The 18485-nt window shown below is 35.4% G+C and overlaps 1 protein-coding gene across 1 annotated transcript in view; it reads left to right on the top strand.

The window, feature by feature from the left end:
* The window catches only part of ZDHHC17 (zinc finger DHHC-type palmitoyltransferase 17), a 69075-nt gene extending 51231 nt beyond the window's left edge, over positions 1 to 17844 (top strand). Inside the window, exons 11-17 of the mRNA XM_027747786.2 lie at positions 3219 to 3343; positions 6166 to 6228; positions 7347 to 7440; positions 11154 to 11237; positions 11630 to 11787; positions 12587 to 12681; positions 14680 to 17844. Coding sequence (XP_027603587.1) covers positions 3219 to 3343; positions 6166 to 6228; positions 7347 to 7440; positions 11154 to 11237; positions 11630 to 11787; positions 12587 to 12681; positions 14680 to 14818 — 758 coding nt within the window. The 3' untranslated portion in view covers positions 14819 to 17844. The remainder of the gene's footprint in view (positions 1 to 3218; positions 3344 to 6165; positions 6229 to 7346; positions 7441 to 11153; positions 11238 to 11629; positions 11788 to 12586; positions 12682 to 14679) is intronic.
* The last annotated feature ends 641 nt before the right edge of the window (positions 17845 to 18485 follow it).

Genomic DNA, 18485 nt, shown 5'->3' with positions numbered 1-18485 from the left:
GATGACCAAAAGGGAACCTCATCAATGTCTATAAGTATCTGAAGGGAGGATGGCAAGAGGATGGAGCCAGGCTCTTCTAATGGTGCTAAGTGATGGGACAAGAGGCAACAGACAGAAACTGATCCACAGAAAGTTCCATCTGAATATGAAGAAGTCTCTTGTATTTATTCTGATAATTAAAGGATATTGATCAGGACTAGAAGTAGGAAGTTTTAATGGGGTGTTTCTATTTTGTCTCTCTCAGTGAAAACTGGCGGAACTGCATAAAAGACAGCAAACTGGTGGCAAGGCAGAAGGTGAATGCTTGCTGTATCGTGCATTTTTCAGCCTTTAATAATGTAGTAATGTATTTTTCCTTGTAGTTATAAATGAGGATGGTAGGGCAAAACGAGGCACTCTCTGGAGAACCAATTCCCTGCTCTGAAGCTATTGCAAACCTACAAGGGTTTCTTACATATATGGAGAGTTTTGAGAGATGTCTGTGATGCAAGATGATAACTTCACAGGGGAGTTCAGCATGATTTTAGATACCTCGAGGGTGAACATCTATATTGAAGTTTAATGTTTAAGCAGTGACAAAAAATAACCACTTGTAGGACTCTGCTTCTCTGACCTAATTTAAATATTTTGATAGTGAAGGTAGGTGGGACGTGGCTTTTTTCCTTTCTGATGTGTGTGAAGGCATACTGAGTGATTTACAGTGGGTGAGATGAATCCTACAGCTGGAGTTGTTTATCCACATCACATACTGGAAATATGCTGGAGAAGACAACTTTTAACTTCTTGTGTAGTCTCCCGACATCTCCCGTTGTAAAGTAATATATGCAGGTATCCCCAGAAATACCAGGGCAGTGGAAAGAGTTCAAAAGTTTATTTAGAAGGCCAGAACACGAGAATCTTAAAAATACCTGACACTGCTATTGAAGCACCAGGCCCCAGGGAGAAGAGGCAAGTTCCCACCCTCTCCAGGGCCTTTAGTATCCTCTTTGTTTTTCCCCCACCTTCCCAAAGCCTCTGTACATGTCTATTAGGGTTTTCTTTCTCCAGCATAGCAGAGAGAGAGAGAGATAACACAGCTCTCTGCAACCCCCTCTGGGCTGCAGAAGGGGGGAAAAAAAGTGCCTTCTTGAGAAGACACTTTGCAGGCTTCCTAAGCGAAAATGAGTTTCCAGCTTTCCCATTACAAATTCTTCCGAAAGCACAACTATTCCTACACCCATCCTCAGCACAGAAGTACCTTATCTGCCACCATTTACATTGTCAGCACTGCACTCATCTTACACCACTGTGATGAAAGGACAGGAAAAACTAACTCTGTGGGATGTCTTTTATGTTCTCTCTATATTTAATGGAGTAAAATGGGGGAATGTAAGTTCAGAAAATTAACAGCTTCTTTATCACACAGGTTGTGCAAATTTTACTTAGTAAAAAAACAATTCCAAAGCGATAAGGTTATAAAACCCTCTTACTAGATAGAAAATAAACCATCTTTCCCTATATCTTCTTTAAAAGTCTAGACATGATGTATGGTAATTAGGAATGGGTCATATAATTATTTTCAATTGTATCTTTATTGTTTGTAACAGGTGTCTGATTAAGGTACTTTTAGTGAAAAAACAGTTTTAACTGTTGCAGTAAACCCCCTAGTGATTCTTTTAGTATTCTAAAGAAAATGTAATCTATCTAGCTAGACAAATCAGTTGAACAGGCTTATTCTTGGCAGCAGATAGTTTTAGAAAAAAAATAGGAAGAAGTTGGACTGTATAAATTTTGAAGTCAGAGCTTTTCATCTGTAATGTATAAAATAGAATTGTGAGTGTTAAGGTTATAGTATAGCTATGTTTTTTTCCCCCTATTATAAACTAGCAGGAAAGAGCTTGTTAGAGGAAAGATTAATTAACCTTTAGTGAGATAATACTAATATTCTACTATATAAGATACATTATTAAAATTTTAATTTAACTTGCCAATATTTTTTATTACCAATTCACAGCCAGTTCCTCCCCCGAACAGGAGGAGAACAAAAATTATTTGGGATACACTTCACGTGACTGAGACTTTGTTAGCATTTCAGAAGTAAAAAAGAGGCCTGCTTGTATTGGTTCGCATTTCAGGGTTCTTTCTCATCACAGGTTACTTAGGTCTGTATGTATTTATTTAACTTTCTCAAAATGTAGTGTAATTTGAGTGTGCAGTGATTTGTGCATGAGTAATAGATGTCCTTTTTGCTTGGACAGTACTGTAGAGGCCTCTGCCACCACAGGTTTGTCAAGTATAGGGCATCTCCTTGCACTTATGACTTACAGCAGGTATCTTTAGTCAGGTTTAGTCAAGTCTTTTGTGGGTTTATCAGAATACATAATTTTCCACCTTTTGTGGAAGAGGCATATCTGAAGTATTTGGTTTTTCAACATCATTGCTAAGAAATGTTTTAATTCTCTGAAGAAATGTCAAGTGCTCTAAGACTATGCTCTAAGGCATATTTTATGGCAAGACATTCAATGCAGGAAATGTATTTTAATACAAATGGTTATTTTCTGTCTTTATATGGTAAGTGATTTTATAAACACTTCCAGAGAACAATAACTTCTGTGATTTTGTATGTATTAAACATATTAGTATGTTAAAAATAACTGTCATTGATGCAAAATATGGGTACTGCCTTATTATAGGACCAGGTTTCAGACACCACCTTTCTTGGAGATAAGTGGTGTTGGGAGAAGATTGCCACGCAACACTGGTCATTGCAGCACAATTCCTTCTATGGCTAGAAACAGTCCGTCCTGTGATCTCACAGGAATGTCAAGCCACTGAAAACATAGGCAGTCAAATGTCTGTCTTATAAATAGAGCTCTGAAATCTTTGTGAAAACAGGAAATAGTTATTAAGAAAATAAATTTCATGGGATTTAATTTAATTAAAAGAGAAAATAATTGCAAAAACTGAACTATTGTTACTCATTCTTTAGAAAGATAAATGCTTTAGAAACGCCTAATGGAGTACAGCATTCTTGAAAGTAAGTTTTGAAGTTTGAGCAATAGAAAATAGTGAGTGCCAAACTAGTTCTTACAGCAGTGCTGAATTTTGTTAATTCAGAAGACAGTGACTCGACGGCTCTAGTAAAAATGTAACTAAATTTAATTTTATTTTAGAATTGTCAGTGGGTATGTTCAGGAGGAAATTTAGTTTTATACTTTGGATTCCTTGACTGTAAACACATCTCAATTTTTTCTTTATACATCTTCCATTCCTTGCTAATAGCGTTGCACTTTTCTACAATTTTGGAAAATCCTGGAAATCTGATCCAGGAATCATCAAAGCCACGGAAGAACAAAAGAAAAAGGTAAAGCCATGAGATATGTGAAACTTGTTCTTCAGCACCTTCCAGCAGCCGATCAGAGTAGTTTGCTGTCCAGTACATTAAATTTCAATAAGTTGTATAACAAAAGGTTTAAAATGTTGCAAAGTCTTCCAGATTTCTTATTTTTTACATATGGAATATATTTCAAGTCTTACTGATGCAAAATTGCATATTGGTCATTTTAAGTAGCAAAATAAAATTGTGACTTGAATTTTCAAGATAAAAGATTTGAAAAGCATTTGGGTGAAAAAGAAAATGTGAAGTTTCGGACTTCTGCCCTGCTGAAACATATAGCCCATTACAGGAAAAGTGTTAGTTAATTTTATAAAAGTTTTCCAGACTTTTAAACATCTCTAATTTTCCTTAGCTTTGTGTCTAAAACTATTAGGTTGACAAACATTTTGAGGCTAAACCAACCAAAACCCATAGTGGTTTTAGGTGGGCTTTTGCTCTGGCATAAGTATTAGAGAAAATATGGATGATCTAATGATTCCTTTCTAGGACATTATATCATTATTTTTAGCATTTCAGATTTTTTTTTAATTGAAGTGTCTTGTTCTCAGCAACCAAAGTGAGCATCGAATATGCCACAATTATACAAGCAGCAGAAGCGTTTTGTTTGTTTTGGTTTGTTTTAAGTTTCCTAGACCGCATTGCACCAAAAACGAGTTTTGAGTTTTTACTTCATGGTTACTTGTGAAAACACCCGTGTGGATCAACGTCAGACCGTTTGGAATTATGTCCTCATGTAGGACTGAAATTATAATAGCCGTTAAAAGGATGGTTGTAGTAGATTAAATGATTTTTGTATTCTCCAATAGGTTATAACTAAGTCGTTAGTCAGTGCGCAGATTTTAGATTTACTCTGCAAATTCCGTTTCTGCTATGGCAATTTTGCCAAAGTAAATTCCAAACTAAGTTCTCTTTCTTCAATTGGACTAAATAGAACAGTCAGCAATGGCACTTTGATTTGCATTCAGCAAATTGCACAAATATGCAATTCATTTGATCTACTTGCTTAAGTAGTTAAGTGTGGTTACAAAAGCCTTGTTGAACTGGTAGGAAATGCAAAATGCAATTTCTTCAGGCAGATACATATGGCTGTGAATGTTTTGGATTTCTTACATTGCAGCTAACCACATTGTAAAATGTTCTATTGTCACGGGTATGAACCACTGTAGGACGTGCCTTACCTTCGTGCAGTGTAGCACTTCCTAATGTTTTCATAATTTGTCTCCAAGTATTTAATGCTGAGTTAGCCTTTAGCTTTGGAATAAGTAAGCAAAAAAATTCCTTTAATTCCAGATGACCAAGTATGTTTGGAAATGTGTAGTAAGCAACAGTTTCAGATGTTTGTTATTCTAATTCTTTCTTCTTTGTTACAAAATAACTCAAGTCACTCTTAATATAGTTCAAAAGCATAGAAAATAGACAAAGGTTTACAGCTCTACCTTGAGTACTTCTGGGTCTGCATGAAAGTTATATTTAAAAGCTATTCATCTGCTCTTGTTCTGTTCTTCTGAGCTTTGGGATTTTGCTTGTGGACAGTACTGAACTCCAGTGTTGTGCAACACGCCATGTACATTCCTTTGTGCATCCTTTTGTGAGTCTCTAGTGTAGTGGTATACTCCCACTGAAATCAGATGGACTATTTATGAAATTGTCCAAAATGTATTGTATGAAATTGTCCAAGGTATCAAAAGTCATGCCAACAGCATTAAAATCAGAGTAGGTATGTCTTCATGGGGTTTTTGCTGTCTATTCATCTGGATAATATACAAAAGTCCCTCTTGTGAGGGAGCCCTTTATTTTCAAGTCCTGTACTGGGAAATGTTGGAGCAGTGATGGGAGAAGGGGTGAGAAAGGGATGCAAAGAACTGGAAGTTGGCAAGTTGCAAGAGGGACCTGGAAGGGCTTATGAATGTCAGTGGTTGCTTGGAGAGGGAATATGAAGGGTTACAGTGGGGGGGGCAAGGATACTGTGCAAATAGTAGGTGGAAATATAATAATCAAGGGGAAAAAAATAGTGTAGCTTTCAGACTTTAGTATCAGCCAGCTTTTACTGGTTACTTTGAGAAAAAGTTTCTATAAATTTTTCCTAACCAGTTTAGTATTTTAGAGGAAAACTATGATTTCAGTCAAGGTACCTTAGTGTTCATCATCTAATTAAAGAAGTTATCTTTGTATTGCTATGATGAGAAAATAATTGTAAGGACTATTTTATTGCTTGTGCAATGAGAAACCAGCTTGATGAAACAATATATGTGGTTTGAAAGGGAGAAGTAGATTAATCTATTTAAATAGCCATTAAGCTATTTATGCTGAGGGAATTCCTTCTAGTTCAAGGAAGGCTATGCTTCAACATCTGAGGGACTTCTGTAAAGAAAGCCTGTTTTTAGAGTGGCAGATCCTGATAGCTAGTTTTACTTATGTTCTTGTTTGGAAATTCAGCTGCATTAATGTTAATAGGTTTAACATGTTAGTCAAACTGTTGCTGATCACTCTGGATGTATCAAAGTTACTATAAGCTAGCTTTTTCTCTAGTTAAACCTAAATAGACTAGGAATAAGTATAAGCTAGAATTAATTTAGAAGTGAATTTAGAAGAAGAATGTGTATATTGGTTTAATAAAGAGATTAAAAATCAGTTTAATCTGAATTTAATTTGTTGCTGTGTGTAAAAATTACCTGACATAAAGAGTTCACAGCTATGGGTCTGAAAATGATTTATCAGCATTTATTTATGTGCTAAATTATAATTTTTCTTTTTTTCTTTTTTTCTTTTTTTCTTTTGTTTTGCTGCAGACAATAGTAGAACTTGCAGAGACAGGAAGTCTGGACCTCAGTATATTCTGCAGTACCTGCTTGGTAGTGTTTTTTTAACTAAATTTCAGCATTTACTATTATTTTTTTCCTTTAATGCTAAGCCAAAATTAATCTTCCAATACTGAGCACATATTTGACCTTAATAATGCAGTTTCAAGGGCAGCGTTTATTTGTAATATTTAATTTGTGTTTTCAATAAATAATATGTCTGTACACAAAAAAAAATGCAACAGTAAGAGGAAAAAAAAGATCACTGTGGAAATAACTTGCCAGTGTCAAAATCCAAGTATTCAATATGTCTACTAAGATGTTTGGTTATACACCTAACAAGTTATGAAAATCACAGGTGACATTCCATTGCCTCTGTAACTCACAGCAAAAATTATGTTGTGCTTCTAATAAAATACTTTGTTCAAAAATTAGGTGCATTTCTCTATTTAGCAGTAGTCAGGAGGGGGAAAAATCTTAATTTTCATAAGGTGTTACACTGCAAAGCTCTGACCTATATAGAACATGAGTGATGTTAATATTCCTAGTTTTGAAGCTGGTAAATTATAGACAGATTTGGTGCCTTAAAAACTATGTGTGTACATAGATAGATAGATAGATGGGGGGGTATATATATATACATATATATATAAGACCACTTCTTTCGAAACATAACCTTTCAAGAAAAATTGTTGAGAGTAATTTAGCATTTTAAGTTCCACCAAGTTCTGCTTGTTGAGTTGTATTTCTGTCTTTAGAAAATAACCTGAAGAACTTATATTAGGGTTCAGTTACAAATGATACTGACAGAATCATGGAACTCAAGCTCATTCTGTATTTTCATTGTTAAAAAGCTGAAATGAAGCTGGTTGCTATACAAAGTTCAATAGCTGGGGGTGATAGAAGAACTTTGTATGGAGAAAATAATCCTTTGTGTAACAAAAACAGTGTGAAAATCATTTCAGCGTGGTTGTAAAGATGTTTGTGTTAAACAATGTATACATTAAGTTTAATAGCTGGGATTGCTTTAAGAATTAGCATCAAGTTTGAAGTTCTCTAAGGAATTAACAATAGCGAATCAATTTACATTTAAATTGAGGGTTTGGGGTTTTTCTGTTTAAAGTATATCAGGGTAATTTGCTTTTCTAAACAAGTGTCAATAACTATTACAGATACGGAAGCCTGTGAGGTCCAAACACTGTGGTGTTTGCAATCGATGTATAGCAAAGTTTGATCACCACTGCCCATGGGTGGGTAACTGCGTAGGTGAGTAAATTGCTAAAATACTGTGCGAGGTTTTGTCTCTTCTTGTTTCACAGTGAAAGTGACTTGGCTTCTGCCAAAGTCTGAGAAAAGCAGTCGAGGACTTTAGGTAGAAGAAAAAAATTTTCAGTATTGAGCTTAATTCTTTTTCTATGTGTGGTTTTCTGCTTTATTCTGATTTGTATTGTCTGTCCTTAAAATTGTTCTGTGTCTAATTCAGTTTCCTATATATGTATTTTTATTAACATAAACTCTAGTAATGAGAAGATGCAAAGCTTAACTGCTGAAAAGGCATGTGCGAATTCCACAACTATCATCCATTACATAAGATAGAAGATTTTCATTTTCACCAATAAAATTCAGTAATTTAATGGGAAAGTATACGTATTGAAAAATGTCATGATTATAGCAGTTAGATACAGAATGACTTCCTATTGAGGTATTCTCCTCTTTTTGACCATCCAGGTTGTCTTTTATTCTCCCCAGTGATTATGGAAGGAATGGATATAGAACAGGAATAAAGTCTCTAAATGCTGCTATTCCCTGTCAGTTTTAAGAAACTTATTTGAAAGCCATTATTTATGCAAGGAGCACTGAAGACTTCACAGTTAGGAAATGAGTGCATCTTGCTTCACTGGCTTAATTTTTTTAGGACACAGGCTGAGGTAACTTTAGTCTTAGGGAGGAATTAGGACCTGGCTTCACTGACAGCTGGCAGCCAATAAATGCTTTATTGCAGTCTTTCCAGTAGATATGATAATGCATAATCAGAGTAGTTTAACCTGAAAATCAAGAGTAAAGTAGTCAGTCCTGGCATTTGAATTTTAATAGAACATTCCTAAAGTCTCATTGAGATCGACTTATTATCATCCCCTTCTATTTTATTTTTCCTACAGATGTTACTACCTGAGATACTTGTGATTTATATTTTAGATGTTTAACAATGAAGAACTAAGAAATTTTTAATTTAAACAGGCAGGGGAGCATGGGCTCAGGTTTTGGAGACACTTTAGTCATAGTTTGTTTTGCAAGAGCGCTGAGGAATACATGTCAATGTGACAGAACCAGTATTTTTATCAATAACCGGAAAACCAAAAAACAAATGGGGGAGGAAAGACCTTAGTTTGTGTGTCATGAAAGTATGTGAGTAATGAGATTAGGTTAGGTGAAGGAAATGATTTTTAAATAACAGTGATGATGGAAAAGCAGAATCTGTCTTATAGTGGTGTGAGTGGGATAACTGGAGGTAAAAATAAACATTGGGGCCCTTGAAAGTATGCTGGGAAAAAAGCATTAGGAATCACAGTATGGGAGGTGGAGCTGAACTGGAGGGAGTGATGGTCTGAACAACCTTATATGGCTTCTCTGTCTCTCAGATTGGTACGTGGTCACTCTAAGCATAGCATTGCAAAATAGAATCCATTCTTAAAACAGCATTTGTGGTATGTTTGCCAAAAAGGGAAACATGAATCATGCCTTTCTGGAAAGGTGGAATTTGGATGCATGTGGAATGTGTTAGAAAGATAAGAATGTTGCTAAAGATAGGATCGAGAAATCTTGTAAGAGTGTTTACAGACACTCTAAAATAAATCCTTTGGGGATAAAACTTTGCACATAAAGAGACTTAGAATATTTTTACCATTCTGAAGAGGGTGACAAAAAGTGCAGACTATTTGAAAAATAAATAAATTGGCAACTGGGGCAAGTTATTTTCCTCATACCTGCAGAATTATAGTTAAAAATACAGCAAGTCTCTACAAGTGATTATATTTATTTTTTTAATAAAGTATCAAAATAGCATTATTTTTTTAGTTTTTTTTAAATTAAAAATAACAAACTTTATTAAACTTGTAGTTGCATTTCAAACATAAACTGCAGACTTGCAACAGAAATGTAGTTTTCAAATAGTAGCATGAAAATCTCTAGAGCCAAATTTTAAGCTGTAATATCACATTATATGCTGACATTGTACTGAATTATTTTTCTGATAGCAGTGACTCAGAAGTTAGGTTCTTGTGTACCTGAGAAATTGTTGCATGGTTTAGAAAAATGATCACTTTCCCCTCCTGTAAGGAGTTAAAAGTTGGAAAAATGATGAAATTAGCAAACTGTCTAAATCCTACAGTATAGCTCCATCAGTAAGAAATCAGTTATCTTTATTTTATGTTATTACTTATGTATAAGCACAAGCATATAAAATAAATTAACAAAAATTCTTACAGCACTGTTTTAAGTGTGGAGAATAACTCACTCTGTTCCTGCCAGTCCAGGATGAAACTGTAGAGCATAGTGCTGTGTTTTGTCCAGTCTTATTCAAAAATACAGTTTCTCTGCTTTCTTTTTCTGAAGACTTTTTTTTTTTAACTGTGATAAAGATTGTACCTGTTTCATTTACAGTTTTAAATGCTACACCTATGTTTTTACCCCACACATATGGATTTCCTGTTAGGCAGAATTTGGTCTAGTATCATTGAAGATGTTGCTAAAAGAAACATCGCATCAGTTGCCTCTCAGATGGACTTCTAGGTCACTGTTTAACTTCTGTGTTTTTAAAAAATGTCTTTTATGAAACTTAACAGTTCTGAAATTTAGAATGCAAATGAAAATGATACCTCAGGGAAATTCCCAGCACTTTCTCATATGCCCTTAGGTGATTAAGGCAATGTTATAACATAATTTTATGTCTGCAGGAACTTGTTTGATTTTCAAGGAAATGTCTTGTGTTTAGTCTAGCTTGGGTTGTATGTGTGTTTTTCCTCATCTCTTATTTATACAATCTTTCAGCTCACTTGCTAAAAGCACTTGATTATTTTCTGCCTCCAGAGGATGCTCTTGTTTTAGCAGGGAAAACATTTGACATAATGAAGAAGTAAATGCTGTGGTAGATGATGACAGCCAAGTCTTTTGTAGTCATTATCATCTCTGTGGGTTTAGTTTACAGCCTGGAGCTGTTGGAAGGTTGCAACACTGGACATATTTTACATCCAGAAGGAAGGCTGAGTACTTCAGTATTATGATGTACTCACATTAGAAGCTTATTTTAGCTCTATTAATGTTAAAAATAGATCAGTCTTTTAGTAACTGAATTTTCTTGCATTTAAATTGTCTAAAGCAGAGTAGTTTTTATCTCATTCATTATTATAGCCAGGTTCTTAGGCCTCATCTGTTCAGTTACATGTATCTGTTTTACAAGTTCTGCTAGATACTTTATTTTTAGCTGGCTTCATGAAGCAGGTAAACCTAAGGTGTAAGTTAGCTTATTAACAAATATACAAGGAAGCTTATGTATTTGTTCATATTTCTGTTTCTTTTAAGAAAGTGAACTCTGAAGTCTGACGATTTTTTAATGGCTTTTAAATAATATTTTGATGTGTAATTCCTGGCTGTTGAGGGCTCTGCAACAGCTGGCACCAACATTGTTCTAAATATTTGTATCAAAAATTTTATTAGTTCCTGGAAGAGGTTACAAATGAATTAGTGAATTGCAGTTGTAATGTGATGGAAATTGAAGAAAATTGAAGAAACATTGCTTTGTTGTCTGAGAAGTAAAAAAACCCCATACGCCAACTAATTTCACTGTCTTGAAGTTATATGGGCTTAATATTGGAGAATAATGTTTCTGTGTATAAAATAAGCGGTACTTCTAAGCAAGTAATGAAATTTTCTTGTCTTTCTGTTGAAAGTATAGTAATTTGATCCCTGTTGTACAACTTTAGGAGCAGGGAACCATCGCTATTTTATGGGATACCTGTTCTTCTTGCTTTTTATGATCTGCTGGATGATTTATGGATGTATCTCTTGTGAGTAAATGTGATGTTTTGTTTTGGTTTTTAAATTGCTTCTAAATACTTCATCTCCTTGTAGGGATTTTTACAAATTTTTGCCTTATTAGAGTGGTGGATATTTTTACTCTGTAATTGAACTGCACATTAATATTTGACTATATTGGGTGTTTTAATTTAGATGATCATGTTTTCCTTGTCCGAGATCTTTTTTTTAATTCATAAGAGCCAAGTATGTGCATATGGCATTTATTCAAGGAGTTGGGAAAGGAAAAGAGAGCAAGTATAACTATTTTGGCACGTTGTTAATTTCTTATTTAGTTTATGACATTCTAATGTGAGCATTATGTTGATGTACAATAAACATACCTTAAATCTCCTGTATATTTTTTGACACTTTTTCTCTCTAGACTGGGGTTTCCACTGTGAGACAAGTTACACAAAGGATGGATTTTGGACCTATGTTACACAGATTGCTACCTGTTCTCCGTGGATGTTTTGGATGTTTCTAAACAGTGTGTTTCACTTCATGTGGGTGGCTGTGTTACTCATGTGTCAGATGTATCAGGTATGGAAGAGCACTTCACTTTCAATGCTGAGCCTTGGCAGTGACATAAGAATATGAAATAGTTCTGTCATTTAAATTTTCTTGTGCATTGTGCAAGACCAAGTGTTTGGTCTCTCAGCCTTGCTCTTGTAGGCAAGCATCTGTTCTCTTGATCTTAGGCATCATTCACTTCTCATTCACTTGGACTTTCTTTTTTCTACCTGCCTCCTGCCTTCCATTCTCAGAATGACAAAAAGGTAAAACAGACCAGAGAAAGGCAAAAAAGAATAATAGAGGTTAAGATCTGTGGGGCCAGCTTGGAATAATGCTGTATGTCATTAGCAGAAAGAGAGTGGTAGCTTCGAAGAAAATGCAATAATTTCTTGCACTGCCTCAGTGTGATTTGAGGCCACATTACTGTACCAAACTCAAATTTTCTTTATGCTTTCTAAGAGAAGTCATACTGAAAGCCTTCAAGTATGACATGAAAGACTTTCAGTTTGTCTTGTCATTAATGAACCATGACATTTAATCTTTCCAGATGTCCTAGAAATAGAAATGATCCTCTAAGACTTAGGTAAAACTTTTCAGTAAATTTAAGTTTTGTCCTGCTTTTTCTACAATATTCATCACATACAACATATATCAATTTCAAAATTTCATGTGTCACGTTTGGACCTAATAATTTCCCCTGTCAAAAATTGCTGCTTCAGAAGAAAGAATTTAAACTAGCAAATTTGGTTCTTTTTTAGTCTGGCTCATGCAGGACTTGGTTGCATGTTTTTATGTGAGCTAAATTACTTATTCTTCCTATCTTCAGATATCTTGCTTGGGTATCACGACAAATGAAAGAATGAATGCAAGAAGATACAAGCACTTTAAAGTTACAACCACATCTATTGAAAGCCCATTCAAGTAAGTTTTAAAGCGGATACACTTTATTATGACGCATTTCTTATGTGTAGCCTTACATACACTTGAATTGTGCTGCTTGTTGAAACAGAATACAGCTAAATACTTTTAGAGTATTTTCTCTACTTGGAGTACTGAATCTAGCTGTTTTTACAGTAACACATTCTCTCCAGTTAAAGGAAGTGATAAATGTTTTGTAGTGTAGAGATGTATAAACACAGAAAAGAATGTGGTTGTATTTTGCTGTAGAGTTTATGGGGAAGTAAATATCCTTTTTATAAAGCAAATGCTCAGACCAAAGGTGATTGCTTACTGCAGCATGTTGATGTTGACCTGGATCTTCACTTCCACACTGGGCACTTTGTCCTGATTAATACTTAATGTGCTGTTGAGTTTGCTCCCCTTTCTCTCTTTTCTGTGAGAAAAGAGGCTTCACTTTCTTCCTGTTCAAGAGGAAGAGCATGGGCAAAGCTATTTGGAGCAGGATGCCCCAGGAACTGAAGTGGGTGTTGCATAGGTGAGACATGGGCTTTTGGGCTGTATGTAAAAGGGTAGGTTTGGATTCTAATTTCTGTAGGGCTGAGGGTGCAAGAGGAAAGAGTGGGGCTCAGAGGTGAAGTAGCGCTGGGATGGGAATACAGCGACATGGAGCAGCTTGTGGAGCCAAGGCAGGAAATAAATGAAGGCATGAGGCTGGTATATTGGTGGGTTGAGAGTGTGTTACAAAAGGAACTGGGAAAGACAGAAGCACGTGCCATCCTGCTGTATATGCTATTTCTCCTGTGGGAACCGATGGTCTTTCAGGTGCCACCTGGGGAAAAGGAGGTAGGAGTTGTGATCAGGATAGTCAGCATGGATTCATGCAGTCCCATGCAATGTGCTCTAGAATGACCCTGCTTGAGCAGGGAGTTTGGACCAGATGACCGACTGTGGTCCCTTTCAACCTGACCCATTCTGTGATTCTGTTATGTTGCAGATGGATTTCTGTGCTAGAAATAATAAATAATAAATCTCTTTTTTTAATATCTCTTCATACAAAACTTGTAGTAAGAAGCAGACAAGCATCTCTGTGTGGTTGCAATGTTCCTACAGATTAGAGTTGTAGCAAAACTGGATAGTTATTTTTCCTGAAGAACACAAGGTGGTGCACAGGGTTGGAAAAAACTGCTGGTTTGATCCCCAAATTAATGTCACATTCACAAACCATTTTCACTGAAATAGCTGCTATTATAAAAATGGCTCCTGAAAATAACACCAGATATCCAAAATAACTGACTTGGCATTACCTGTCACATGAAGCATTGACATCAAGTAGTTGTCATCTCGTCTTTGCTTAGACCTGCTCTTGCATATGTCATAACATGAGCTTCTCTTCCAGAAAACCATGATCTATTCAGCCCATGTTTAATTAAGTGAAAAACCCCCAACATATTGGAATTTTTATATAGGTTTCCTAAATATTTGACAATTCATTCAGCCACAGAAAGTGCTTGAATAGTTCATTTAATTCAGATAATGCTTTCTTAATTATGTGTTGTCAAGGGACTTGGTTGATCCTAGACCTGCAGCTGGTGAACCAGTATGTATGCAAAAATAGATATTAATAAAGATGGAAATTATTCTAGGAAGACATTACTTCATGCTGTTTTGTCTTATCCATCTGTAAAATGCAACTTTCCTCTTAGGGATCTGAATTACCATGCTGTGCTACATGATGGTGTACTGCTAATAACATGTTACATTTCTCCATACAGTTTTGGTAAATAGTGAAAGAAAGTTGGTGTCTTGATTATGTCCAACGATCAAACATTAACCAGTCTGGTAACTACTTGTTGTTTCAGAACTTGCTCATCAATAAAGATGATTCTGAACTGAAATGGTTTTCTGAATTTAAGAACTTAAAGGGTGAATAATCAAATTTGTAGGTAGGCAAAAGATGTTGTACTTTGTTAGATGAGCCATGATATTGCTTACTGACGTGTATTTTTGTTTTGGTTTTAGCCATGGATGTATAAGGAACATTATAGACTTCTTTGAATTCAGATGCTGTGGTCTTTTTCGGCCTGTTATTGTGGACTGGACAAGGCAGTATACAATAGAATATGACCAAACTTCAGGATCAGGCTACCAGCTAGTGTAGCACCACCTTCATCCTGTGCGCATATCATACTGAGTGGTGCCTGAAAAATTTTCTCTCTCTCTCGAATCCGCATCCCTTGAAGAGTAGCATGCTATGTGTAGGGCTGATGATGAATCATAAAGGTACCTTCTCTTCATCAGAATTTTATTAACAAAAGTAAAAATGGACAGAATAAACTGCCAAACCTGATACGGAAGAGGAGGAAGATCAAAAAGGGATTTTAACAGTTCATAACAGGAGAATTATTCATGACAGCATATTCACAGTATTTGTTGTTGGGTTTTTTATTTAAGGTCTTTCACAATGGAGCATGAGATTATTGAAGTATTGACATAAGTAGTTATGTTGTGCTGAGCAAAAAAATTTGTATCCCAATATCAATAATTCCACTGAAACAAGAATCTAGAATATAAAACTAAATTTCATTTTACAGAGTTCACTGATCGCTATGTTGTAGTTCCTGTAATGTGATTTTTTTTTTTAATACAGATTTTCTGTAGTATGATGTACATTGAAAAATGTGCTTTTTAGTACTGTTAAAAACATTGTATGGTGGGGATCCCCTGTAACATGTAAAGTTATAGCAGTAGGGCACGTCAGGTAATGTTGAGAAAAAATATATTGCCCACTTTTTTTGGTGATTGTTTTTGCCACCGGTTAGTGGTAAAACTAAATACTTGTATTAACCCTGTTCTGAAATAATGTAGTCTGAAATAAACAACTGTGCCAATAAGGAAAGCTCTTCTGTCAAAGTTAAAGCCCTGCTTAAATGCATGATACACCTGTAAAATTAGTTTACAGTATATAATGTTCAGGGAAAAAAAGTGGGGAAGAAATCATTATCTTTGAAGTAATTGTATGAGCAACTTACAAACTAGCAATGTTTTAGTGTTAAGTTTGGTCCTCACACAGTACAGTGTAGTGTATTTGGAGACATGTTGGAAGAGAAATTGCATGGAGGATACCACAGATGTGAAAGCAAAAGTCTCAGTTATAAAAATACAAGATAGTTTTAAATTGAATGCAACTGCAGAAGAAGAACCCAAAGTAGCCTGAAATGCTTACTTTGTTTGGATGTGAAATAACAGAAACCAAGCTTTAAAAAAAAAATAAATTAAGAATCCCCATAATTGCACACACGCACAGAAAATGCAAACCAGCATTCTGAAGAAGATGGTGTACTGGCACGTGGAAATCACTCTTAATTTCTATTTTTAAGTTCTCATGCTACAGATAGATTTGGAAGGTAAGGAATGATCTGAAATTGCATTCCAAAGGGGCTTTTCCTGAATGTGATGCACTGATTTTTGTTATGGTGTTTTCATATACTCATAGTGAATTGTTCACTGCTTCCTTAACTATTGTTTACAGAGAGACAGAGACTGAGAATCAGGTTAGTTCTCTTATAAGTGCTGTAGCAACCCAGTGGTTCGAGGAACCTGTGAGGGGAGTTTGGGGAGGGACCTGAAAACAGATGTCTGAGACCAGTGTAAAGAATGTGTATCTGTATATAAATAATTTATCAAATAGTTTTCTCTCTGTGAGTGTGTGTTTAGTGTATTTAAAGCTGCTCATTTTCATTTTATTCAACCAAAAAAGTGTAGGAAGATATCTAATGAGCTTTTAGTGATGTTCAATATTGCTGTTAATAGGCATTATGCCCTGCAAATTCACTGCATGTTTGATGCTTGGCAAAATTAGCGTTTTCTGTAATATGCAGATTACAGGTAATAAAGCAATCTAGTGGTATTCCCGGCCCTTGCCTTAGTAAGAGAAGCAGTGAAACTGTAAATAGTTGATGTTCAGTATTTGCAAGTAAACATTTTTTCTGTAGTTGTTCATTGATCTCAAGACACACTTAGTTTGCAAGTACCAGATATCAGGATTTACAGAAGTGCAGCATTAGAGTACTTGAATGTTTAATACTGGAAAAATCAACATCATTCTTGGACACAGTTTTAACAGGAGAGGTTTGGGTATAGGGGTGGCAAAAAGCTTTTGTTATTGTTGTCAGACAAAATTTGTAATCCTAACGAAGAACACGTCCTATTTCAGTGAAAACAGTTGACTTCAGTTATTCATATTTTTTCCTAATCAGAAAAAAGCATGAAGACTTTACAGTGTAGTTTCTTTAAGTCACCAGTGTTCTGCATATTTGTTCTTTTTTTATTCTTTATTTCCGCATTTCTGTTGGGGGTCGGTTGACTTGAGGAGTTTCAATACACTTTATTAAATATTGCCTAGCCACCAGGAGAGCAGTTCAGTACATGATACAAGCTTTGGTTTTAGTTGCCCAGTAGCATTAACTGCCATGAATTGTGTCATGCACTCCATGTCAAATATGTTTTAAAAGAAGAGGTGATCTTTGGAAGCACATAGTGAGTTCTGCACTATTTACTTATCAGTAGCTCTCTGGTGACAGTTTTGTTGAGACCTGCAGAATTTGAACAATAGTAGGTAATTGTGAAAAGTAACATGCATATATGGATTTGGGATGTATGATGTTTCCAGTGCAAAATAGAACTTGTCTTGAGTAACACTGAATTGTTTATGAAATCGTAAAGCAAGCAGGGCGGAGCCAACTATGCATTTTTCTGTCAAGTTATCAAACTTCAAATTCACTTGTTGAACCAAAACTGCATTGCTTCTGAAACTTAACAAAGTTGATCCAGACCAACAGCAGATCAGACCAACTTAATCTGACATAGGTAGAATAAATAGGAATTTTGTCTTGGCCCTAAACATGTGCTGTTTCTTTGCAGGTTTTTGTATTCTTTGATGTCCACCAGATTATTTTTTTTTCAAATAATGTGTAAAACAGCATCACTACATTTTAAGCTATGGATTCTTTTGTATATTCTTTATTTATAACTGTGCCAAGTATTATTTTAATACTGTCAAGATCTTGATGTGTATTACATTGTGAACAAAAAAAATCTGTAAAATGTTTAATAAATTAGCTCTCCTTACATAAATTAAATCTGTTAAATTTTGTAAGTTATTAATCAAATAAATATTGACTCTTAGATGCAGTGTTTGTCTTGACTTGGGATGTGATTTCATACAGTGTTGTTTCTGCCCAGTTTCAGAAGCCGTACCGTGAAAAAATAGCTGTCATCTTGCAGCTTATTTTAGTAAAGTCTTTCTGAAAGACATACAGGTGTCTTGCAGATAGCATGCACCCAGTTCTGTGCAGATGTGAGATCCTGTGAGCTACTACCCTGGATTTTGGTAAAGTATACCTTTGTAGTACCAGTTAAAGTTACCATTCACTAATTAGATATTCCTGTCTTTTGAGCAAAGCATGCTGGCAAGGTAATGTTTCTTAAGGGAGAATTCCATCTAGGGAATGTTTCAGGTGGCCAAAGGTATGTATTTAATGACATTTGAGGTATTCTAAGGGTAAAAGAGACATCCACATAAGGCTAGGAGGTGTTACCAAGATGTGTGCTTCTAGGTGGCACTTACAAGAGACAGACTACCGACTACCCTGACTCTTCTGGTCCATGCTGTTTGAGTAGAAACAAGGTAACAGTCCAAGTTGGAATTTAATCAAGATATTTATGATCAGGAACATATATTAAAGTATAAGGCTAGGACTTAAGAGCACACCTAAAGGGGAGAAAAAAGTCTGTTTTCTACTGAGTGTGGTTTCAGTGTTGACACA

The sequence above is a fragment of the Pipra filicauda genome, unplaced genomic scaffold, assembly GCF_003945595.2.
Source record: "Pipra filicauda isolate LSUMZ 115617 unplaced genomic scaffold, ASM394559v2 scaffold4_size7858003_pilon, whole genome shotgun sequence".
Lineage (NCBI taxonomy): Eukaryota > Metazoa > Chordata > Aves > Passeriformes > Pipridae > Pipra > Pipra filicauda.
Note: the sequence above shows the minus strand (reverse complement) of the source record. Positions and strands in the feature narration are given on the sequence as shown.